General features: G+C 29.6%; 3 protein-coding genes across 5 annotated transcripts; 2 read left to right on the forward strand and 1 right to left on the reverse strand.

Annotated features, from left to right (window-relative positions):
• The first annotated feature begins 1,935 nt into the window (after nt 1-1,935).
• On the forward strand, nt 1,936-4,714 carry LOC137836372 (uncharacterized). Its single transcript, XM_068645099.1, has 3 exons — nt 1,936-2,695; nt 3,899-4,187; nt 4,279-4,714. The coding sequence occupies exons 1-3, from the start codon at nt 2,075-2,077 to the stop codon at nt 4,284-4,286; spliced, it is 918 nt and encodes a 305-aa protein (XP_068501200.1). The 5' UTR covers nt 1,936-2,074; the 3' UTR covers nt 4,287-4,714.
• A 2,932-nt stretch (nt 4,715-7,646) lies between these two features.
• LOC137836373 (exocyst complex component EXO70A1-like) lies at nt 7,647-14,802 on the reverse strand. The gene is made up of 11 exons (XM_068645100.1): nt 14,508-14,802; nt 13,359-13,454; nt 12,733-12,938; nt 11,726-11,959; nt 11,458-11,596; nt 11,178-11,390; nt 10,242-10,447; nt 9,822-10,019; nt 9,574-9,673; nt 8,332-8,549; nt 7,647-8,054 (listed from the first exon to the last, which is right to left on the reverse strand). The coding sequence occupies exons 1-11, from the start codon at nt 14,664-14,666 to the stop codon at nt 7,937-7,939; spliced, it is 1,887 nt and encodes a 628-aa protein (XP_068501201.1). The 5' UTR covers nt 14,667-14,802; the 3' UTR covers nt 7,647-7,936.
• A 2,043-nt stretch (nt 14,803-16,845) lies between these two features.
• On the forward strand, nt 16,846-26,516 carry LOC137836863 (uncharacterized). Of its 3 annotated transcripts, none has more exons than XM_068645626.1 (16): nt 16,846-17,168; nt 18,182-18,307; nt 18,402-18,461; nt 18,764-18,877; nt 18,963-19,050; nt 20,654-20,799; nt 20,882-20,983; nt 22,210-22,281; nt 22,376-22,475; nt 22,738-22,895; nt 23,277-23,354; nt 23,864-23,962; nt 24,045-24,095; nt 24,191-24,247; nt 25,145-25,186; nt 26,277-26,516. In XM_068645626.1, exons 1-16 carry the CDS (start codon nt 17,016-17,018, stop codon nt 26,352-26,354), a joined length of 1,524 nt encoding a protein of 507 aa, XP_068501727.1. In that variant the 5' UTR covers nt 16,846-17,015; the 3' UTR covers nt 26,355-26,516. The 3 variants fall into 3 exon arrangements, with proteins under 3 accessions (XP_068501727.1, XP_068501728.1, XP_068501729.1); XM_068645627.1 differs by having other exon boundaries at nt 22,738-22,820; XM_068645628.1 differs by lacking the exon at nt 23,277-23,354 and having other exon boundaries at nt 22,738-22,820.
• The last annotated feature ends 567 nt before the right edge of the window (nt 26,517-27,083 follow it).

A 27,083-nucleotide genomic window follows, 5' to 3' on the forward strand; every position in this document is an offset into this window, starting at 1 on the left:
GAATCACCTTCAAAAATAAATAAAAATAAATGCTCCCCTCCTACCATAGTGCCCTTTTATTGTTGTCTACATCTTCATCATACAACCTATTTTCCTTAAATAGTTTTTCATTCTCCCAATTTTTTTTATATTTGAATAATCTCCTTTTTGAATTTTAAGTGCTAATTATTTCTTATAGTATCCATCATCAACCATGCCCATGATATCATCCTTGGTTTTAATTTGATGTAGACCCTTGCAACATTATTTGACTTCTTTATACATATTTGTATTTTAATCAATTTTAGGAGCCAATATTGATTTTGTTTAGTCAATTAGTTATTATACCAACCCGTATCTTGATCTCCGGGTAATGAAACGAATTTCTATCCAATTAACTGAATATATATATATATATATATATATATATATATATATATATATATAACCCTAAACTCTAAGTAAAGTTAACTCCAAATAATTGTGTATTTTGTCGTAACAATATGATTACCAACCCTAATCAAGATTTGCATTGCTAAAGAAGCTAAACCATTAATTAATTAATAAAGGGAATTGAGTCTAAGTAAGGCATCATAGTATAAATAGGTACATAGGAGACAAGGTTAAGTTCAATAGTATTAACTATTCATTAAGACAATTTACTTACTTGTGAAGACGTCCTTGTAGATATTATGTGATGTGATGAATATAATTTTAGTCACATTTATTAACTTTAATAATAAATTGTTGGAATGTAATAATAAATAAAAATTTATTATTTTAATTAAAATTCATATAATTGTGTTTATTTGAGTCTTAGCTATTATTTGTGTCTACCTTTGCAAATTGGCCAAATATGCAAAAGTCCAAATTGCTTATTTGAATTAAAATAGAAAACAAAATTTGAACCAAAATATTTTCCCAAGATCCTTAGGGAAGAAAAACATATAAAAAGACACAAGTCTCAAGGAGAACAAATTTTCTTAGTTAGTTTGCATTGTTTTAATTAATTTTTTGGACGCACGATCCAAGGGAGAGAAAATAAGTATTCCTATTGAATATGCACATGAAACAAAGTAGATATTGATTAAACCATGTTCTACTGGTGAGTTTCAAGTTAAATCAAATTGACACGTGTTCAATCTGATTTACCTTTGTTTGAAGATTGAGAAAGAAATAATCTTTAAAGAATGTGTGAGGAATTCATTGGTGAAAGAACTCGGAATGGACCGTTTTTTATTTGTTATTTTAATCTCTTTTATTTTTTTTGCACAACTATCTTAACCCTTTTTTTATCATTATTATTATTGCTAACTTTTACTGTTTGCAGATAGATTATAAATACTGATTTACTATTGGATTCGTTGGATGACGACTTGGGGTCATTTGATCACAATTATACTATCATCTCTTTAGCACGTTAGACATGTCTACACTGAAATCATCTTAATTAATTTGATAGTAAAACAATAGCTATCCCTCTCTATATCTAAAATCGAGAGAGAAAGATTAAGAAAAAACCGAGAGAGGTAGATCGAGAAGAAATCAACAGGAGGAAACCAAATTAAAAATAATTATAGAAACTCACAAATTCTAATTAAAACACAAATATTTTTAAAATGTAGAAATAAATGATCATCTTAAAAAACATTAAATAGAATTATGTATCCTTATTAAACATGTGATACACAAATTGAATTATTTTTCTATTCAACGTATCCCTAATCACCACCCACCAATGAATGGTTTCTCGATGCTCCACAAGATTTCAATTATTCAATCCATCTCAAAATATGTCAACAAAAACCAAACCAAAAGTTTGATAGCCAAAGGTGAATTCATTGTAACAACTAACAAATTTTGCATCATTTTAGAATCTCATTTGCATGCAATTCCCACCTCGCCCTAATTAGACGATCATGGCTCCATCACGTGCAATTTCCACAACACATATTCACAAACATGTAGAAACGAATCAACTTCACCCCATTTTCTCCATCTTAACTAACATCACCACCTTCTTCCTTTTCCCCTCCAATTCTTTGCATCTGATCACCCTCACCCTTCTGTTTTCTCAATCCACCCTTTTGAATCAATGGAGTTCTTCCAGAAGGCAAAAGTGGTGCGTTTGAGAAGCTACCACGACAAGTACATGTTGGCCGATGAGAATCAAGACAACGTGTTCCAAGATCGAAACGGTTGTTACAACAACGCCAAATGGAGCGTGGAGATGATAGAGAATTCGAATTTCATAAGGTTGAAAAGCTGCTATGGAAAATACCTAACAGCTTCGAACATGCCGTTCATATTGAGAGGAACAGGGAAAAGAGTGTTGCAGACTCTTCCTTCGAGGTTGAACTCTTCTGTGGAATGGGAACCCATAAGAGAAGGCGTTCAGGTGCGGTTAAGAACACGCTACGGACAGTATCTGCGTGGCAATGGAGGGTTACCACCTTGGAGGAACACCATCACCCATGATGTTCCTCATCGTACCTCAACGGCAAATTGGATTCTGTGGGACGTGGATATTGTGGAGCTTCGACCTCAGAATCAACCGAAACCTAGACCACGACCAACTCCTATTACACCTCCCAATAAATCTGGTTCCTTGACTCCGACACCGACAGATCTTTCACCTTCTTCTTCTCCATTGGCGATGATCTCCGACATGGATTCTTTGGTGAGGATTGATCTTCGATCTCCCACGACACCCGAGGTTCGTCACATCAAACTCAGGACAAAACATAAACTAAACAGAATCTTCATTACTGTTCTTTCTCTCAAATCAAATATGAGATTGAAAAAAATGAAAGTATAGATTAAAAAAAATAATACATTGAATACAATGTATTCTAAATATAATTTCTTTGAACTAATCAAGATTTGCAAAAAAAAATTAAGATAAATTGTTTTTTTATATTATGTGATGTTTTCAATTTCATGCATGTTTTTTTTTTTTAAGTAAACGTTAATTTTTTTATGTCACGAAATTAATTACTTGTTGTCTTAAAATTACCTCTTAACAAACATATCTAAACAAAAATAATCATGGGTCACCAATAACAAGAATAATATACTATAATTGATTATTGGAACAATATAACTTTTGGGTGTAAATATATTATGAGTAAATTATTTCTGAAATAATATACAAAATGTTATGCTCAAATAATGCTTTTTAACCATTTGATTACCAATTTTGCATGGATCTGGTTAATCGTATTTAGTAAAGTGTTTTCTTTCAACTGTTTTTTCATTCACAAAAGTCAAACATAAAACTTTAATTAAAAAAAATAAAAATAAGACATAGTTTCACTTATGCTAACTGTTGATTCAAACATAGTTATTCATGCTTTTTCCATATAATTATTTTCATTATAATAGTAAAAATATATAACATGTAAATAAAACTTAATAATTAATTAAAAATGGAAAATGCTAAATTTTATAAGTCAAATTGTTTGTTTATTTACATATTATTTTCCAATACAAAAATAAATAAAGATACTTGTTATTTCAATTAACCTGCATCACTTAAATTCATGTAATAGTTATATTCTATTATCTCTAAAACTACTTATTTTTTATTTCATCCTTCATAGTTATAAATTTTATATTATCTTAATTAGCTTATTGAAAAAATTTACATTCTAAACTGCACTATTGTTTTAGAGTATAATAAACTGTAGCATAACAAAAAAAAATCCAAAACTTAATAATAAAATACCTTGTACAACAAAATAGTATTATTTTGTAGAGAAGAAACAAGGTTTATATTTTAAAAGTTATATACTTCTGGGTGAAAAATCCTTGTCAACTCCCCCATTTGTTGGATCTTAACCTTGTAAAGTGTTTTAAGTTTCAAAATTCTTACTTATCCTTGATGAAAGTAAATTTTGATACACATGCATGCATGCAGTGTGAAGATTCAGAAGAGGGTTTATCACCAGTGAAAGAAGGAAGAGTAATATTTTATGATGTGGGGGACGAAAATGGTGATGTTGATGATGCAAAGAAAGAGAGTTATTTTATATTTAAAGGAAGCAGTGTGAGTGAATTAAGAGATAAATTGCAAGAAGAAACAGGGCTTGATGATATTCTTGTGTGTTGCCGCAATCCATTCACTGCAAAACTCTATCCTCTTCGTTTGCAATTACCTCCTAATTCTTCTGACATGCATGTAGTTCTTGTTCCTTCTTCATTCCAAGGTCAGTTTCTTCTTTACCTATTTTCTTTTACATTCAATACTTCACTATAACACATAACATATCATCAGTTTCTAACAATGTTCTTGTTCAGTGGAATGATTGAAGGAGGTGATTGAAGGAGGTGAAAGCTTTTTTAGCAGTTGAATGCTCCAATAGTTGTGTATATGCATATTTGTTGAATTGAGTCTACATGTGTGGTTGAGAACAGTAATCATTCAAACACCATGAGGCAACAAGACCAGCAGCCAAAAAGAACAACTCAAAATTTCAAAATGTTTTCCAACTTATTTGGAATGTAATGCAAATTCACATTTGCTGTGTTTTTTTCTTTACAATTCTTAATTAGGAATTCCATTGCCTCTTGAAAGAGCTAATTATTGGCTTAACTTGGTATGAAGTTGTAATCTTTCTAGTGATACACTTCTCACATTTTATTCATATTCCTATTAATAAAAAATGTGTGTAGCCTAAAAGTGCTTATTTATAATCTTTTCTAGAGAAATACATTGGGAAAGAAGATCATATGCAGTGTTTGAACAATTAGAGACATAGGCACACTTTCATATGTGTAGCCACATGAAAACTATTTGTTTACTCATAAATTAGATGCGTATATGAAAAAAAATCACTATCCACATTTATTAATTGTACTAACTACTTTAAATCCTTTGACAATATTTTGTAACAAACTTTTAGCTTAAATCAACTCTTCTTTCAATTCAAAACAATTAAGATGTATCTATTCATGCTTGTAATTGGATATATATGTTGCATAATATATATATATATATATATATATATATTTTGGATTCAAATAATTTAGTATTATATAAATAAAAACTTGTTATTAATTAGATATCAATTTAAAAACTATTAATTAATATATAATAAAAACTACTTTAAATATTAATAATTCTTTTAATAATTTTTTTATTTTTTAAAATAATATATAACTTAATCAATATAGTAATTAATTATTTTTATCTCTAAAATTAGTTTTTATTTAATAATTTTTTAAGAAAAAATAATTAAATTGCTTACCATTTGGTTGTAAAATTGATCTATGTTGATTGTTCCGTAATGATTTTTTATGATAAAATTTAGACATATATGAATTGTTTTGGTTGTTGTTGTTCAATTATATTAAACTGTTATCTCGATAATTATATAATATTTTATTATAGAAAATAATACATAAAGTAATATATGTTTTGTTTTTTTTTTCTTTTTGTAACATATTAAAAAGAATTGAACGGAACAAAATTTGTACTAAAAATCATATTCCAATATTAAACTTTTTTCTTTTAATTCATTAATTAGTGCCTTTTGGACACCCACTAGGATTTTCCTTCTTTTATTACATTCAATTTATTTATTTACGAATTAAATGTGATTGTCATATAGGATACTTGAAAGGTTTTGAACTATCAATGATATTCACCTTATTTATGAATTAATAATTGACATATAATTTTATAAAATATTGATCTATCAATGATCCTCATCTTATAATATACGAGTATATAAAAAGTCTAAAAATAAGGAGAAAGTAAGTTATGAGTGAATTTATATAAAAGATTACAAAACTAAATTATATAGAAAAATTACTAAATAAAAACTAATTTTAAAAAAAAAATAATTGATATATATACTAAATTAAATATTATTTTAAAGACTAAAAAAATTATTGATATATAAATTAGTTGAGAAAAAAAATAACTATAAATAGTATTAGTAAGGAATCTTCTTGTTTTGACGTATGCAATTGTATATATTTTTCTTAGACACAATCGCTATATGATTGAAAGAGTTGGGAAATGATTTGTTGTATATGAAGTAACAAGTTTCCAATATGAACGAGATTTAACCTAAGAACAAGGCGAATATAAGGTGAAAGATAAATATAGTTTCAGAGAGTTTTTTAATCGTTGTTAAAGACTAAATATAGTTCCAGATAAGAGTTTTTTAATCACTATTAGAGACTGACTTTATCAGGAGAATTGAAAGATCTTAGTGTACTATCTTCTTCTACATTGTAACAACTACAGTAATATTCTGTTTCCATTAGAAAACCGCAAGATCTTAAAATTAATTAAAATCTAAAATTATAAACATCCGAAAACATATTTTTATTAATAAGATAATATTAAAACTTATATGAAACTATTTTACATTTGTTAATTACTTCAGCATTCAAACAATTATAACTTAATAAATTAATTAAATAGTGTTTCGCTTCTAGCTTTCAATTGCAGCTTTTGGACCACTTTTACTAAACATAGCCTAAAAATCAAATTAAGATTATTAATTTGGTTAAAATATAAGTTTTTTTTTTTTTGCACTTGAGGTGTGATATGTAAAAGCAAACTTTTGAGATAATATGGGAACAAAATGGATTGAATGTGTAAGAGTGGAGAATAATTGGTGAAGTATTTTGATGAATATCATTCCCCTTTAGAGAGGAGCATATATTCTCTCTTTTTCTTTCTTGAATTTAGCTCCTTCGATCATATTACGAAATGGACTTTAAGCCTAACTCAACCCCATAAAACCGGCTCATAGGGTTGAGGTTTGCACCCACTTATATACAATGAAAGGCTCTAATCTCTAGTCGATGTGGGATCTCCAACACACCCCCCTCACGCCGAGACTGCCAACTCGTGCGTGGGACTATATATTTTGGGTGGTCCGATAGCGGCCCGATAGCGGGTGGCACGATAGGCCCAACACAAACACTCGCTAGGATAGGCTCGAAATGGCTCTGATACCATATTACGAAGTGGACTTTAAGCCTAACTCAACCCCATGATGTGGGATCTCCAACAGATCACAAGAGTCATTTTTAAGCTAAATATCATAATTACATGAAAACTGTTTGTTGCAACAAGGTTTACAAATTTATTAGCCAAAGTATTGCAGGAACACTATGCAGCATGAAGAATAGAAGTTACAAGTATCTCATACACTTGGTTGCTACAACTTAAGGCTATCTATACACACTTTGGGGTCACAATGATACTAGTCTTGGACTTTTCACAATAGTCTTGTTGGACTAATACCTGTTTATATCTAATTTGTAACTGCCTGCTACGATCATTATGTTGTGTATTTTTATCCTGTGTATTGTAATATCAGTAAACCTTGTTCAGGTGATATCCAAATTCCATACATAAATCAGTATTGTCTGATCCAGCTAGTGGACAACAGAGGCATAGAATAAGGGGACTCAGCAAGGACGTGTTCATATGTGACATTTTTTTAGCATCTGATATGTCTTCTGTATTGGGTAGAGCTAATCCAGATGTAGTACTTCCTTACTTTGGCAATGTGCTGAGTTTTTTCTTTTTCAAATTGTTAGAAACTTTTGTATACAGATTGAAGCATTTCAATGCTCTAATTTATTTTGTCGATAAAAAAACCAAACCATAACCACAATAACAATATTAGTAGATAAATATAGCAAAGTATGACATATGTATTTGTAATAGGATAAAAAATAGTGTCAATTAAGTGTTTGGACTGTCAAAGTGTCAATAAATCAACTCTAACATAGGAACTAACAAATGAACTATTCAATGACTATTTCTTACTTTGGTGGTGCTCAAATAGTGAGATTAAAGAAATCCTAAAACGAGAGAAGAAGAAAGAATAGCAAGTTTGACTGAAAGACAACACATGTACAATATTGATAAATTATTATAAACAACCAGGCTTCCAAATCACAAAGGAAAGGGACTTATTGCAATGATTTATCGCTTTGGTTCACCCCATATCTTGCTTTCAAAAAATTCACCTAGCATTTGCTCAAGATGTTCGGGAGAATATACCATGTACTTATAAGGATTTTTGCCATTCTCTATCACGGGCCTGAAACATTAAATACATCTTCATCACCATAAAAGGAATAAAATTTGTGAGAAAATTCCGAAACTGAAAAGAAAAGAAAAAAAAAATAGTTCAAGTGTTTTTAGTGTTGTTCTCCCATCACAATTAAAGTTTTACTTTGACAATCTATCTTGTCCTTTAGTGCAAAACTTTATTATGCGGATCATCAAAGTAAAACTTTTCATTAGAAACAACTCTAAAAACAACAAGAAAATGCTTATAATTTTGTCCAAAACTACATAGCTTAATTGAAAAGTACCCAAAACGTTTAAGGAAAGATCTATATGCAGGCAACAAGACTTCAGCAACAGCCAATCTAAGAGATTCACGCAATTCACTGTCAGGAACAGTCCATTGAGATTGCCTTTGATGAATCTCTTCAATTTGATCGTTAAATGTCTTGAATCTATCTTTAATCATTGTTCTTGAGACTCCACTATTGTTGTCCCCTCCTGGGACAGTGAGGCATTGTAAAATCTACAAGATCATCCAACATTACCGATTAATGAAACCGTCGTCATGCAAACTCAAAGTGAAATTAAAAATATGATTAACATTAACATGATCATCACTCCTTTTTGACATAATATGATGTGGTTTTTTTTGGTAGCCACCCCTTACCTAAAATAATAACATATAAGACTGATAAAAAGTATTTGTAAATATTTTTTTATCGATAATAAAAAATGAATAAATGTGAATCATTTCAGGATGTTCCAATTCATATACATATAAATAATCCTAAGTCTTTTCCACCGAATATTCTCATAAATATAATTATCCATAGAAAAAAAAAATACTTATTCACTCAAACACTTATTTCATCTTCTACATCATTTTTTGTGTGCACATTTATAAGATGTTGGAAAAGTCTAAAATGTTTATGTTTTATATTTTTAGATTGTGAAATTAAAAAATATATTATAGATTATGCAATCTAGAATATATTTTCACATCCAAAAATATATTTTGGATGACAATTCAAAAATGTATTTCATTTTACATTTTTAAATCTAAAAATATATTTCAGATTTTCAGGTTATGTAGTCTAAAATTGTATTTCAGTTTGTACAATCTAAAATATATTTATGCTGGACAAAATCCATAAGTATATTCTAGATCGATCAATCTAATATATTTTGTACTTTAGAATAATTTTTGGATAATGTAATTCAGAATACATTTTCAAGTTTTGGATTTCACAATCTGAAATATTTAGGAAACTATTGTATTTTTTTATTTAGTTGAAGGATTGTGTGAAAGTTATTGTGTGGTATTTTATATGTATAGGCCTTTGGGTATGGAGTATATTCATTAATAGTTTAATGTTTGTGTTGAAGGAGAAGATTTGTTCTAAACTTTGTGTGTATAACCTGTTTAGGAAATCAGATGAAAGAACTAGATGTTTTTATATACATAATTCAATGCGACTTTTTTTTCTGATAAAAAAATAAAATTAATGTGACTTCTCTAGAGTTTATCAAATTTGAAGAGTGAAAACCTTTGCCCAAGAAATCCTTTTATACTGATTTGCATGTTGTTGCACAATTCTTCTATGTATTTGCACCCAATCATCCCCTAACATGTCCTTTGCCTCTGACCTACAAGTACAGTATGCAAAATGGAATTGGATCCAATTTGAAAACCAATCTTACAATACTATTAGGGTTGGAGTATACTTATATAATATTTTTTTTGCCGATACAAAAAAAAAATAAGGGTAAAACAAAAAAATAAGTAACAACCAACCTTCTCACAGATCTCACTATGTAATGGATGTTATTCATAAGAAACAACTGGGTCAATGCTGGATCTTTATATTGTTTTGATTTTCCATCCAAGTTACTTTGGAGAGCCTGCATAATCCTTGTTGTAATAATTGCTAATTGTCCTTCCGGATCATTGGGATCAAACTCATGAAAAAGTTGTTTCAAGGTTGATTGATAACTGTGTGCATTTAGAATAAAAACTAAGATAGTAAATTGTAAAAACAATCAATCTGAATCCAATTACATTTTCATAGGAAACATTTATTAAAAATCATTATTTCTCGAAATCATTTTGAAGAAAATATTTTTGGAAGTGTTTATAAAATATTTCGGAAAAGATACATAGCGAATTACACAAACACAAACACAATAGAAAGAAAAAAATTGCGATTTTACTCACTCATATAGAAACTTTACGTAATTGATCACGTAGCTGGTTAAAGGGTGGACAGTTCCATCCATTACAGTAGTTTTAGTGGCATCTTTTTCAACTGCTTCCTCAAAATCAACAAAGGTTTCTAGGGCAGTTTGAGCTAATCTCTTTGACAAATTTATTGCAGCTTCTCTCATTTCAGTGCATACTTTACTTTCAAAAAGCATCTCAACCTACATCATGCACCACTCCAATAAAAAACAGTGAAAATATAAATATAAGAAAATGACATAAAATTACATACGAAGAAAACAAGTATATGCATCATTCTAAGAAAATTATGTTAAGATATAGATTTTCTAATACTTCAAATCCATAGAAATGACGATAAATTTTCCTTTTCAATTAATGTCAAATAGGTTTTCATAAAAACTAAATTCATATGAGTAACAGTTAGAGAAATATAAAAAATATCTACAGATATTATCTTACAATATTTTAGAATATGGTTTAGGATTTATTCTTTAATATATTTTATTTGTTTTCTTATTTAATTATAATCTTTTATAATTATGATGATTGCCTTTATTAAAGGAATATCTTTATAGTTTTGTAAGAATATTTTTCTCTCTTTCAACCTTAACATATTTTATTTCCTAATCATGCAGTATGTAGTTTTTCCACTTACTTGTTCTCTGCAATTTTCTGGTCCCCGAGGTTAGTAAAGATTTTTTTTAACTCATCAATTTGGATGACATGCTATCTTTCAAATAAAAAAACTTTAAATTGTATTGAAAAAACACAATATTTCAAAATAATTTAAGAGTGTTCCAATTTTCTTCTTAGAAAAAGATTATTTAGAGAACCTAATACAATATCAAGCTCATTATAGTAAAAGTTGTTTTAAATACGAACTTTAATTGATGTATATATACAAGTATTGAGATATAAACTTTATAATACCTCTGGTTGAAGCTCTCTCATGATCTCATACATGTCTAGAAGAACAAATAATTTCTCAGGTGACCTCTTGCTTTTTGCAATAGCCTCTCCAAAACTAAGAAGCATAGCCACACTACCAGCAGTGACTTCAGCAAAACATTGAGATTTCAAAGAGTCCACGCCATCAAATATTTGATCACAAATTTTCTTCTCTCCAGAAATCAGCAATTTGATCTGTTCAAGAAAAGTTAGAAAAATGCAAAGAGCAAAACAAGTAGAAAAAAATTCGTATTCATCTTACAGCAATCCTCATATAATGAATCCAATTCCCAATCTTTGCCTCCAAAACCTCCCATTGCATTTTTTGAACATCATCCTTACTCAACCTTTCGACACCTAACTTCCTAAGACTTTGTTCCAGGACTGTAGCTCGGGTATCTCTACAAATTTGGAACATGGATCATAAACCAAATTTCACAAAAAGAAATTCAAGTATATTTATAGTTTTAGACACATGCATGTAACTACTTGGTCATTGACTATATGCAAAGAACAAAATAAATCATTACCTGTAGATTCGAAAAAGTTGTTGTTGATGGCCAGCTTGAACCATTTGCTGTGCTAAATCATGTAGCAAAGGTATGACTCTTGGTGGAATGAGAGTTGGAAGGGCGAAAGCGACACCTTCTGAACTTTGTTTTCGAGAATGGTTTTTTCCACCACCCTCACCATGCTTCCCAGAATTTGAGGGCCTTAGAGAGTTTGGGAGGCACTCAAAAAGGCGATCAGGTTCCACAGGTTTACTGAAATAAAAAAACTAATTTTATAAAAAAATTATAATGATACATTTTTTTATATTTTATATTGAGATCTCAAATTAATTAGAGATAAAATATTTTATAATAAATAACTGAATATAAATCTCATCTAATAAATTAATTTCATAAAATTAAATTAGATTTAAAATTAATTTATTAATATTTTAGGATAAAAAATAACATCTTAAATGGGATAAATTTAAGGAAAATATTTGTCGAAGAAGTTGAATACTTTCTGTTAATAATGCAAATACAATACATAGGAGTTTGGTAAATAAGGGTTAAAGTGTCCCTTTAATTTAATTTATTTAATTTTTTTCTGAAAAGAAAAACATAAAAATAATATGTATTACCACTAATACTTATTGACCAATTAAATTAATGTGGGTAAAGTGAGTTATATATGCAATAAAATACTTTAAAAACTTCAGATATTTTATACCTACCTAACCTCGTCTTTTTTCTTCATATCAAGGTGAAATTCCTCGTGTGAAATCTCAACGCTAAAGCATTTAAGTCTTTTGATCTTGAGTTGAGTTAATAATACTTTTACGTGTGAATATAAGAGTAAGACTTGATGAGAATATCATAAGGAACTTGAGCTAAACTAGCAATAATTTGTAGTTTGTTTAGCCTCGAGAAACGTAGTTTGCACATAAAAACAACTTTATTAGAAAGAAAATTTATCAAAAGCATATTTGAATACACATATTTTTAGAATATAGCAAGATTAGAAATTCAAATTTGAGAAGACCAACCTATAATTTGTCAAAAGGTGTTTGAATTCCTCTTCTAACTTTGAGATAGCTTTGGTAAGCAAGCTATTAGCATGGTTGATGACAGTCTCACTGCATTTGAAGCTCTTTTTACTAGTAAAGAAACGAATATTTGCCCTCAACTGATCAACTGCTCCTAAATAGCTTTCAAGATCCTCATGCGGCCCTCGAAGTATTTTAGCCTCCGCCTGATAATTAAATTTGGATGAAAATAATGAAAAAACATTATTAATCACAACTAACTTAATTCAATTGAAAAATTATAATATAATATATTATTATACTTGTACATAATCCAAAAGGGCATGTGATTTTAGTAATAAAAATATAATTTAAAGAAGACAAAATTGTGAAAAAAATCTAAAAGTTAAGAATCAAACTTTAGTTTAAAAAAACACAAAAGGTGGTAATGGAATCAAAATGAAATTTAGAGCTTGTCATTATCAAATTCAACTTTGTACAGGCTCATAAAAAGTTACATTAATTACAATTTTTTCCTTTTTAATTTTTCTAATCAAAATTGGCACTTCAAATAAAGAAATTATATACCCGATGTAGTAAGACGGAAATTAATTGAAAATAAAAATAAAGAAAAAACAAAGACTCACCATTCGTGTCTGGTCGAATTGCGTCAAAATGCCCTCTGCTGCTTTTAGAGTCTTGTCAATATTATCATGTGCACTACGAATTGAATGCGTTTTTATCTGACACAGCATATGAACCGAAAAAGAAAATTAAAACAACAATCTAGTCAAGTAAAAAACCACAAACTCTAAAAAAAAAGGAGGGAGAAGATGGTAAAATAACATAAGTCTTTAAATTTGAGATAGATAATTGTTTCCCTTAAATTAAAAATAAATAAAATCCTTCAATTACTAAAATATGATTTCAGTATTTAAAAACAATTTAAAAAAGTATTTTAATCTTTTAAATTTAGTGTTTAAAAATTAAAATTTTGAGAAATCAAAATAAATTCTTTTAAAATTTAAGGGATAAAAAATCATAATCATCCTAAATTTCAGAGACTAAAAGCACAATTTTTTAATCCGATAAATTTTTTCATGGAAATCTCGATACAATTCAATTTTATTGCTAAAAATATCCTAAAATATCTATAATACAACTTTTTTAACCATTGTGTACATGTTTTTTTTTTGTATAATTTTATATTCGTATTCTTACAACATGATAATTTTAAAAAAATGTTGTGCTTTTATTTAGTAACTATTTTCACTAGTTTATATAAATTAGATAAAAGCTCAAAATTGATTTATTCTATATGAAATAATTTAACAAAAATTGTCATTAGCTATTTTTATGTCACACATGTAGTGAAATTTATTTTTTACTTCTGCCATGGCTCAGCTGCATTTACAATAATAAAATAAATTTTAATTCAGTCAACCAAAAACTATGATTAATTTTTTAACAAATTTCGTATTTTAATTCCATGAAGTTAGATTCGTATCTCCTCACAGAAAATTTCACCAAAATCGTTCTCCAGAAAAATTGTATCCTCATAAACGAGCTTCTATAACGAGAATTTGAAAAATTCCTTGAATCAAAACGAGCTTCTATGATGAGAATTTGAAACATTCATTGAATCAAAACGCAAACGCTCTTACCAATGAGAAATTGAACAACATTGATCAATACATTAAGCGACGAAAGAGGCAACGTAAACAACATTATTTATTGCTATAATCAGAAGCGTGAGATTCATACTTTCTGGTACTAAAAGTGACACACGCGCGTACCTGAGTGGGACGCATGGCGGTTTCGAGGGCGGAGAGACGATGATCGAAGGAGCCGAGAATGGAGACCATGTTATCGGTGATGGTCTGGCTCTTGTGAAGTGACTCCTTCACGAACGTCGCTCTTTGACGCAGAGCGTCCATCGCTTGCGATATCTCCATTCAGATCAATTTTCTCTCAATTTCTTGTCCCTGTTGATGAAATTTGAAAACGAAAACGAAAACGAAAATGAAAATGAAAATGCACATTCGATGCAAAATTCGTGATTCCTTTTTTGTTGCTTCGGTGTGTGTTGGTTTCTTTCTATTCTCACTGTGTTTCCGTGCTCCTCGCTAAACGGTTAAAGGTACTGTGGGACCCTTTTTCGTTTTAATCTTACTTTCTCTATCCTTTTTTTTTTCTCCATCTTCACGTCAATTATTTTATAATTTCAAAAGCACAATAATTAAAAAAAAACAAAAACTGTTTACTTGCTTAATGACATTGTCTTTCATTCTTAGGATTTTTTTTTAATTTCCTTTTATTATTTTTAATTTAATTAATTTCAAAATAAATTAATATAATTCCTTCCGTGAAATTAATTCTATCAACATTATAAGAATGACATTAAAAAAAACTAGAAATAAAAGCTTCAAAAAAAAGTATCAACAGGGTAAACGTAATTGTATTACAGAACTCCTTGTAATTTTGGAAAGGAATACCAAAGTTGTCAATAATAAATAAATAAATATATTTATTTTTCAATCATTACATCAATGTATAAAATTATCTTAAATTTATTTTCTAGTAACAATATTATTAAGAATTACACTTTAAGTTTAATTTTCTATGAAATATCTACTTTTATACTACAGGATTTTCAAGAGACTTCCTCATTTCAATAATATAGATTTATATGTGGAACTAAAAATTTATAAACATATTTCAATTTTACAAAATTAACTTATAATTTATATGTTACCAATTAATCTTATTTTTAAAGATTAATTGTAGTGGTAATAATAAAATAATTATTGGTTTAATAAATTTCGGAAAAGAGTGAACTTATAGTTTTTAAAATGTGATTTGTTTACAACCTAGTTTGTAAACCCTAAATGGAAGTAGAGGGTAATTATTGATAAATGTAAGATAAATTCTCCTTACACCGTATCATTTTGACCTGCACCCTATAAATAAAGTAATTTTACAAAATTGCCCCCACTTATTTGAGGTCATTTATTTGGTGACAAAGAAATTTAGTAGTGTTTGTGTTGTGTGTGTTGAGTTGGGGTTGTATATGAATTTATTTTATTGTTGAATACAATGGTTGATGATTATATGTAATGATGGTAATTATGTGAATGCACAAGGAGATGATGAGAATTAGAGTGATCTTCACTAGTCTAAATAAGGAAATCTAGTTGCAATAGATGTATAAGAATATATGAGTTTTGGAAGCATAGGAATAGAGTAATTTTTAAAGGAATGTAATAGATGTATTAGAAGTGTTTGCTCTAGTACAACTAAAGACTTGGTCTTAGGTTACTTTAAGTCGCAGACTGTGATTTTCTCTTTCTCGAATTGGTGTTTTGTACTTTTGGTTTGTATGAGGATGTTGTCATGAGGTTTTCTTCTGGAAGAAGAGTGAGATCTGAAGGCGATTTTAAGCCGGTATTAATTAAGTAGGTTGTCTTTTTAGGTGGTGGCGGGGTTGTGTCGCAGGAAAAAGGTTTTGTTTGTGTGTTTTGTATAAGGATTGGACCACCCTTTAAGTGGTTCACATTTATTTATTATTGATAGAAAAAAAAACATAAAAAAGATTAGAAACATGAAAACGACCTTCACCTGCCACTACTAAAAACTACCAACGCATACAAACTTCATTGTAGGAGCTTCATTATGTTAAATAAACTATACAAGACAATTGTGACATTTTAAAATTTTGCAAGGAACAGGTTAAAAATGAGAAGAAGTAGAAAGAATCAACCTAAATATAAATAAACACATTTATAATTATGAACACAAATGAAAATACATCGGCTTAAGATCTATCTTATCTTTTGTGACATGTTGATTCTGTTGAAGGCATTTTGTTGCATTTCACACTACCACACTTTCTACTCATATTTGTTTTAGGAAATTAACAAAATCATTCAATTAAAAACATAAAAATAATGTTATTTATTAAAAATAAAAGAGAAATAAATATTTATCATGGAAAGTATATTATGATTTTACTAAAAATATTAACAAAAGTGAAAAAAATATTTATTTGAAAATGGGAAGAATGTGAGTATTATACAGAAAAAAATGGAAGTAGATTTTTTTTCATATTTATATGGAGTAAATGTTTTTTTTTTCGATTGAATCAGGTTAAAACATAGGATTGTCTATCCAAAATGAAGACATAAAAAAGTTGCAAACTTTCGAACAAAGGGACCCAAAATTTGGGAGCTGCTGTGTGAGCAAATCACACAAAGAAGACTCACACAGCTTGAGGAGCATTTCCGGTGTGTTAGACTCTGCATACTATGGCAATGAGACGGTGCTTCGTAGGTTCTGGACAAGCTAACACCTCTGTCTTCTCTCTCAGCTTTTCCTCAATACTTCCTACCTTTCACTACAAACGTACCAGACCAAGGGAAAGGCGTTGCACTACCCATGCCATTTGCCATGCTACAAAGGTAGATACCCCTTTTCGTATCAACCCTCAGTTTCAGTTTTTTAAGGGAAAAAAACTTTATTTTGGTCGCCACTTGTGTGAACTGAATCCTTAAACCAGAGAATTTCAAGATAAGTTAATGGGACGTCGAAACATGTCTCTAATTTTTGTTATTTTAATCTTTGAATATATGTGAATGCTATCGCTTTTAGTCACACAAGTTTTTAAATTTTGGCTGAAGTAATTGACAGTGTACTTTCAAGATTCGTTTGTGAAATTTTTCTTATCTACAGATACCAAGGTTACGAAATTATACCCTGTCGGACCCAAATGATGTTTTCCCCTTGTTTTTAAAAGACAGCTTAGAACAGTGCAATAAATGTTTTTATTGATGTTTTCCAATCTTGTTCTGATTGGTGAACTGTGAGAAATGAGATTAAGAAAGTATAGAAACATGAAAAATGATACATAGACACCATATGATGGTAGTAGACACGAAGAGAGAGTAAGAGATGGAAGAGAGAATAATGTAGATATGATGCGATAATAAAGAAATGGAGAACAAATGACGAGTGTTAAACGATATAAAGTACAGAAGTGTGAAAATGGATGCCCGTATACCAGAAGACACTTTGAGAGAGAAAGAAACAGATCAGCAAACTGGGTAAGATGTCACTGATGATATGACATGATTAGAAGAAAGAAATAGAGAAATAACTTTTAGTGTTTAACAATATAAAATATAGAGGCATGAAAAATGATGCATGGACACTCATACACTAGTAGGCAATTTTGAGAGAAAGAGACATGGGAGAGTTAGTGTATGATACGATTGGTAATATGATGTGATGAGAAGAAAAAAGTTGAGAAAAATGGCAAGTGTTGATGAAGTGTTTGATATGTTGAGGTATCCAAATAATTATTCTTGATGTGTTTATCATATTGTACTAAGTTTTGTCTTTATTTTAATCAACTACGCCTTTGAGCGCCAGTTAATGTGATTATGACTCCAACACTGTATTATTTGCCGTGAAGTCAAAGGAGGAGCTTTTGGTGGTTGTTGGGGGTGGGGCAGCTGGGGTGTATGGAGCAATTCATGCTAAGACTGTGGCACCCCATCTTAGTGTTGTAGTTATAGAGAAGGGAAAGCCTCTCTCCAAGGTTTGTGTCATAGTGCCATCATGTTAATCAATTTCTGTGCAATGTTTTCATTCTCTATTGTTCTTATTGGTCTTCTCATTGGTACTGTCTGCAGGTGAAAGTTTCTGGAGGAGGACGGTGCAATGTGACTAATGGGCATTGTGTTGACAATATGGTAGTCCTGCTCTCCTTGTGAAGTTAAAAACATATATGTTTTCTTGTGGCATAGTCTGTTAACTGCCTTGCACTAGCATATCACTTTTTTGTTCTGAGAGCATTAAGAGAAATAGGGTAACAGAAGTTAATTTGGTGTTTGTAATCAACTGCAGGTGAGCAGGTCATTCTATTGGTTTCTTTCCTCTGAGGAATTAATAAATTGTCTGTTTTGGATATTTGTTTTGTTGTGTCTTGCATCTAATTACTTTATTGGATTACCATAATGGAAGCTTAAATGTTTCGAATATGATTAGTTTGTAGATTTTGGCAGAAAACTATCCCAGAGGGCACAAGGAACTGAGGGGATCTTTTTTTAATATACATGGTCCGGTGGATACAATGTCCTGGTTTGCCTCTCATGGAGTGGAGCTGAAGGTTGTCCTGTTGAAAAACCACTCATTACTTGTTTCTGTTTCAACTTCCAAGTGTACATTTCTGATTCATGATTAACTGCTCTTAGGTTGAGGATGATGGCAGGGTATTTCCTGTCAGCAACAGCTCTTCTTCTATAATTGATTGTCTCAATTCTGAAGTGAAGCAAAGGGGAGGTATGTTGTCCTCGTATGTTATGATTTTGGCTGTTTATAATGTGGATTGGGTTGATGAAACATTGTATATTAAAAAACAACTGAGCTTTCAGTTATCCTTTATGTCCATTAACCCCCCTTCTGTCACTTACACAGTTTGATTCTTCCTCTGAAGTTAAATCCTGAATCCAGTTAAAACATTTTTATAGTTGGTAAATAATGCCATTTTGTCTTTTAGTTTTCTTTGAATTTGAAGATTAGTTAAAGGTTCATAAGCCAAAATGTTACTATATGGTTATAGTAGTATAGGCAGAGATTTTAATCTGACAATTAATAGCTGCCAGTTCATCCCACATGGGTATAACAGTTGTCATAGTCTTCAGCACACTCATTATAAATGAAATGTTAGATTTACTCTGTTTTTTTCTCCTATTTTATTGGCAATTGGATTTAGGATCTAGCTCAATCTCACAAAACTGACTTGTGTAGTGCACACTGTTAAAACTTTCTAAGCACTATCTATTTTAGTCATATATCTAGTTGATATGAAACTAAACTACCACCCTTGAGATTGAATTTGAGATAGATCCCAAAGAGGTTGCAACTAAGGTGGACTAGGGGTAACCACAATTAAGGTGGCTTTCCAACACATTTCATAACTTACTATGACCAAGAACATTTATTATCTCAAAAGCAGTGAAAGTTACTAAAAGTTAATTTTACCTAAAATACAATATATAGTATAAAAAATTATGGTACGAGATCATGCTCACATGTTGTTTGATTGCTTTCTCCTTGAGCATCAGTAGGTTTTGCTTTATGTTACCAAATGATTGAGCTTTTGGAAAACATATCAAAAGGAGTTCATGCCTATATCTTTTCATGTATTTGTATGAAAGTTTTGTTACTTTTTTCATATAAAACAATAATATATTTTTCTATTTTGTTGGAGTTCTCATGTGATGAGATTTTTTCTCCAGTTATATTATATACACTGCTATATTGTATTATAGTGGATTCTACGACACTATTTATAACTCATAATTCATTAAAATCCACTCTATATGAAGTATTCTCTCCACAAAATAGATGATTTGTTGATAACATGCTATATGTTCAACTTGGAAATACTAAATTGCATATTCTTAGATCCCTATCTATATAAAACTCATTGGTATAATATTATAAATTCTTAGAAAGGGAAATTTAAATTTATTGGCTTGTAAGATAAGAATTGCCTCCATTGTATATTGTATTTTGGCACTATCTCTAGTCAATGTAAGACTTTGATTTTTCCCAATACACTTCCGCACATCTAGCACTATTGGGCTTGATATGGGTATAACATCATAAGTGATCCTTTTAATTGATCTAGAACAAGCTTGGATATCATCTTACAAAGTAGTTTTGGTCTAACTCTACCCTTAAAAACTGGCTTTTACAGTAAGGTTTATATCTACTTATATACTATAATTTAGCCATATCTTCAGTCAATGTGGAACTTGAGTTTTTTCTAATAGAAATTATGACATCCACTTCTGTTTGTGTTTTACCATCACTTGATTTTAAGATTTCTATGATGTACATTCCATTTGTCAATGCTGAAATCTGTATTCTGAAATAGTTTCTCTGCAGACAAGAAAAACTGTAGCAGCAATATCTATTTTATCTAGTGGCAAATTCCTTCTCGAGATTCAGCAGCACACATCTGTTCATGTTGAACGAGTTGAAGCTGATTATCTATTGATTGCTAGTGGTAGTAGTCGTCAGGTTGTGGTGGATAATTGATTTATTTGAATTAAGAGGCATTAATCATGTCATATTTTTTTAAACCAGTTTCTTTCTGTCATAGGGTTATACTCTTGCATCTCAGCTTGGTCATTCAATTGTAGATCCAGTGCCAAGCTTGTTTACTTTCAAAATAGAAGATTTGCGTTTGCGGGAGTTGTCTGGGGTAAAGTATCAATTTGTGAAGTTCTTTCTGTATAATATTAAGAAACGTGAAGTTCTGTTTTCTTCTATAAACCTTTCTCTTTTTTTGCTTTTCTTGGCCTTGCCACTTTCTTTAGTATAGTTTTTCAGTATAAGCATGCTTATTTACTTTTTGTTGTGTTAATGGGAGTTGCTATCATTTTGTGAGTATAAGACTGAGAAAGGAGAACTTCAATGATGTACAGTATTATAAAGCTACTTTCACCATAATAGTGAGTGGTTACCTTACCAAGTTTACCGACTAATAGTTTTATGATGACAACAATTTATAATTTTTTATTTTGACAATGTCTAAAAATTTGATTTTAATTTGGATCTGCACAATTGCAATTATATATTTATTATGTTTAAAGAATTCTTATACATATTTCAGCATTTGTTACAAATCATATCTTGTTATTTTCAAAATAAAGCACATCACTGTATCGGATTCAATGTGTATCCAATACAGGTATTATATCAATGCATCATAGTAGATAATTATGGGGAAAAAATCAGGATAAAGGGATTTGATATATGGAAATCAATCCAAATTAATGTGTGGTCTGATTTATGCTGTTAATATTAAGATTTGATGTATTAAGAATGTGTTGTATAATTGCATTTCCTTCTTTGCTTCCTTTTAGGTATAGAATTTATAGGAATAATTATTTCCCGGATATTTAGGCCAAATTAGTGTTCAGAAGTATTCTCCTATTCCTATTTATACATCCTGATGTATTAGTTCTACATCAGTTAAATATATTCACTTTTCCACACATACAATGGTTCTGTGGATATTGAGTGCCTAATGTGTCAGTTTTTTGTATCTCTGAAAAACACTAGAATTGGTGAGAATATTGGCAGCACTTGGGTGTAAAGCAAATGAGTAGCTTTTTGGATGAGATACCATCTGGGAAACAAAAGGGTGAATGAGTTGCCAGCTAGCTCAATTTTTGTGACAGATGGATGAAGAGATGAGAAATCAGTTTCTTGAGAATTCACGGTTTTGGCTTCAATTTGATCACTACATGGAGACATTTACATTCTGTTCATTTACACACTGCATTCTTCATTTGGTCATCATGTTATGTGTATCAAGTAGGGAATTCAAACTCATTATGCATGATTAGTACTTATAATACAGTTGTTTCGGTATAAATTTAGCTTCTTTTCTACTCTTTTATATTTGGTTTCCTTAACTGTCAGGTTACATTCCCTAAAGTTAAAGTGAGGCTAAAATTGGATAGTGTCCAAAGGAATATACCTAAGCTTACACAGGTATGCTTTGTTATTATCACAGATCAAAACTAGTTTACCCTGGTGCTGTTTTTACCACAGATTAAAAATTGAAAAACATATTTTCAAATTTTAGGTTGGTCCCATGTTAGTTACACATTGGGGGCTCAGTGGACCTGCTATTCTTCGGTTATCTGCTTGGGGTGCCCGTTTTCTATTCAGTTCAAGTTACAAAGGTAGGGAAAATCTTTCCCAATATGCTGAGTTTGGAATCTTTAAAACTTTTATAAAATTTAAATCAATTCTTCTATGAAACTTGTTGAGATAATACTTTAGGATATGAATTCATTTACAAATCATTCTGTTTAATATCTTCTAATGTTTGTAACTTTTGGTAGGTTTTGTAAATCATTTTCACTCAAGCAAATTCTTTTCTATTCTGCAGTGTTCCAACATTTCCATATTCCTTTTACAGATATTGTTATAATTTGGATGCAGGTCAACTTTTTGTGGATTTTATCCCTGACCTGCATGTGGAAAATTTGAAGTCAGTTCTTTCTCATCACAAGCTTCAATATGCGGTAAATTATGCCTCCTTGTGCTCTCTGCAAAATACTACAAACCTATGTTCCATTGTATTAAGTTGGACGTGGAAGGTGATTATATGATTTTGTTAATGAGGTTCTTTTCTTAGTCAGTTAATATTTGTAGCATAAATCCATTTATCTTTCTCAACATTTTATTGGAAATTGAATGAGTCTGCAAAATGGGTTTCTGCATGTGTAGATGCACTCTATCTAATATTGTTGATTTAGTATAATAAAGTTGTATCAAGACAGCCACAATCATGCTATAGTTTTCTTCTTTCCTCAAATTTTCTTTTAATTGAGTTTAGGAACTTCCATTAATTCACTGTAAGCAGTTTGATCTAAGACTATTTCCATGTAAGTTTCGACCATCATGTCCTCCACTAAAAAATTACAATCACTTTGTGTTCAAATTGGTTTCACTAAGTTGTTTTTCCTGTGCCTTTGCAGAAACAAAAGGTACTTAATTCCTGTCCTCCTGAATTTGGCATTACAAAAAGATTTTGGAGCTATGTGCTGGAACGACAGGTTTCATAGCAATTCCTAGTTTTTTTATTGAAAAAAAAGTGTGTTTTTAATCCCTTTACTTTCATTAAGCTAGATATTGGTCACTACTTTTAAATTGATGAACTCAGTCCTGCAATTTTTAAAAATATATGAATTTACTCCCTCTTCATGCTTAAACTTAGCATCTGATAATGGTATTTTTTCTGTTGTTGAAGATCTCACATTGACTAGAGATTAAGACATTTCATAGTATATAAGGGGGTACAAACCTCACCTTATAAGCCGTTTTTATGAGGTTGAGTTAAATTTAAAGTCCACTTCTTAATATCTGCCAAGAATGTGATAGAGGAACTAAATTCAAGTATTTTCTAGAATTGGAAGACTATATTCATTAATTTGAGAGTGCAGAGATTAAAATCTAGTTGGCTGAAAATATAGGTTGCAAAAATACATTCTTCTTCTTTTATTAATATAGAGTTGTAATGTAACTGAAAAATATTGACAAATTTATAAATAATGTTCATATGCAGGGTTTAAGTGGAGATGTCTTGTGGGCTTCTATCTCAAATAGTTCATTGATGTCCATAGGTTCTGTGTTAAAGAACTGCATATTTGAAGTGACAGGCAAGGTAAGGTTTCTTATCCTTTCTGAAATGTTACTTAATTTTGTTCATATATTCTTGATTTAACATTTCTTCTGTCCTATCAAAGGGTCAATTTAAGGATGAATTTGTTACTGCTGGTGGTGTTCCCTTGTCAGAGGTTCTCTTTCTTCACTTTCTCCTTCTTCCTCCCTACCCTAGCTTCCATTAATTAGAAATATTATTTAACTGATTTTTTTTTTAATTTTTTCTAAGATTTCGCTTAATACAATGGAAAGCAAAGTTTGCACACGTCTATTCTTTGCTGGAGAGGTACATCAACTTTAAAAATTGTCTTTTATTTCAACTTTTGAAGTAGAACTAGAGAATGTACAACAAATCATACAACAGTTGTTTGTGTACATTATTTATCACATATAGAAAGATAAACTAAAAAATGTTGTTGTATAAAACATTAGGGTCTTTCTAACCTATGCCCTTAGGTACTAGTTAAGAAAGCTTTTATTGGAAATCATATGGAAGTGTATTAAAATGCCATAGGGGAACACATTTTTCTCTGCATTCCTATAAAAAAAAACTTCTCTTTTAATTCCTTAACTAATCACTACAAAAAAAATCATTAAATTGAAACCAATTTCAGAGATAAAAAATAATTAGTTATTATATTCACTAAAGTAGATCGGATTTTAGAAACTAATTTTTTTTTGGTATATAAATTAGTTTATATTATTGATAAACAGTTTCTAAATTGGTATCTAATTAACTACCAACTTTAGAATCTAAATAATTGGTGGCTAAAACTTTGGTAGCTAATTAGATACCATTTAGAAACTATTTATCAATAATAAAAACTAATTTAGATACCAATAATTTTTTTAATCTCTTAAATAGTATCTAATTAACTACCAACTTTAGAATCTAAATAATTGGTGGCTAAAACTTTGGTAGCTAATTAGATACCATTTAGAAACTATTTATCAATAATAAAAACTAATTTAGATACCAATAATTTTTTTAATCTCTCAAATAGTATCTAATTTAGTCAATATAATAACTACTTTTTTTTTTGTCTCTAATATTGATTTCTATTTAATGATTTTGTAGTAGTGAATAGTTAAAGAATTGCCAAAACTATAATAAATTGTTGCATGTGTATCACATATCAAACTATGCAGCATGATAATGCAATATTAAATGTCTATTATGCAGATACTGAATGTTGATGGGGTAACTGGTGGCTTCAATTTCCAGGTAAATAAATACATGTGATTATAGTAATGAAGGCTTAATTGACATATGATTATTGACAACCAGCAATTCCAATTTCCCAAGTTATTAATAGTAAAATCTTGTATTCATACTTGTTGAATTGTTCAATTCTTACCACCATGAATAACATTTTTTTCTGTCTTGAGGTATATTCTTGTCTGAAATTTCTCTTCAACTTCAATTGTCATTGGATATTCTTGTGCTTTTTTGTTGCCATATTTGACATAAAATAGCATAAGCCATATGGTTATTCCAAGCATATACTATATACCATAAGTATTAAAAGAAAGATTCCATCAACCTATGGTGTCATGGTAGCTAGTAGTAAAGTTCATGAAATTGATGGTTATTTCTAGTAGAATTTCTCTTTTAAGTTTCTTTAAAAACTTTATTTTTTGTAGTGGGAGGGGGGAAGGGTTTTGCTATGCTAAAAAATATTTTCTATTTTAAAAAATTATCAATTTTCCTAAAAGTCTATAAAAAAGCTTGGTAAACAACACTAAAAAAGTCTTCAATTGAAAAGGTCAATGTATTATTGGCACTTAAATGGAGTTTTATGTGGTCTTTTTTTTTTCTATTATAGGAAAAAATGGACAGAAATAACTAGGTTAAATTACAATTTTAGTTTTTTTTAAAAAAAAAAATTGATCTGCAATTTTGGTTTTATTTTTTTCTGTGACTTCAGTTTTCAGATTTAAAAAGTCCCATTTTTTGCATTTTATTTCTTTTATTCTAGTCTAATGAACTCTAGACATTAGATTAAGAAACAGTTTAATATACTAAAATGCAAAAACAAATGTATGAAAAACTAAGGATTTGAACCAAAATTATCAATTTTCTAGAATCTGGAGATCAAATGAAATATCATATGCCTCTGTATGTGTATATACAGCATCATAATTTAGCATAATTTGAGGGTCCAGTTTTCCTTAGAACCATTGATTGAATCATTCACTTTGGAATAAAAAGGAAAAGGAGAACAACTTTATGACTAATTGATTGATGATTAATGGTATACTGAAAAGTGTGATGACTCAGTTTCTTCATCCATTTTCCTTTGTTCTGTGTGCAGAATGCTTGGTCAGGAGGGTTTATTGCAGGAACCACTATTGGTAGATTAGCACTTGGATCTTGTCTAGGTTTAAAGTAAATGCAAATTTGCAAATTGCATGCTTTTGTTGGCAACTTGGTCTTTCTTTTTTGGTGTCAATGTACTGCATTTTCCTTTTTTAGCTTAAGCATACTTTGGTGGATGAGATTTGATATGAAAAGTTCTTCAAAAATCAGATTCTTATACTTTTAACAGTCTGAATCATACCAAAGGAGAACACTTAAATGCAGTATCCACTGAGTGATTGTACTGTTAAAATTTGATCATTCATATAACAAAGATTTACATTATAAAGTATGTATTAAAATGATGAAACTTCAATTTTATTGTATAATAATTAATCCAATTTAAGGTTGGACATAAGTTTCCTCAATTAAAAAATTATTATTAGAAAAAGAATGGTTAAATATTGTATTGAGGTGAAAAATATACAAATAAACATGTTTAAAAGCATCTTCAAAAATATAGTTTTTTTTTTATTAGCAATAAGAATTGAATAACAGGACGTACTTAAGAGTGGTTCAACTCTTATACATACTTATATAATATGAATCAAATTTTAGGTCTCTCAAACCAACATCTTCAAAAATATCGTGTAAAGCCTTAATAGTAGATTATAGAACATATAGAGTATATATATATATATATATATATATATATATATATATATATATATATGATTAGATGAAGTAATGTTTATGATAGATCATACATGGTCTAATTACACTTAAGTGCTTTTATGATCATAAATTTTATTTAATATTATTA

This window comes from Phaseolus vulgaris, chromosome 4 (genome assembly GCF_000499845.2).
Source record: "Phaseolus vulgaris cultivar G19833 chromosome 4, P. vulgaris v2.0, whole genome shotgun sequence".
NCBI lineage: Eukaryota > Viridiplantae > Streptophyta > Magnoliopsida > Fabales > Fabaceae > Phaseolus > Phaseolus vulgaris.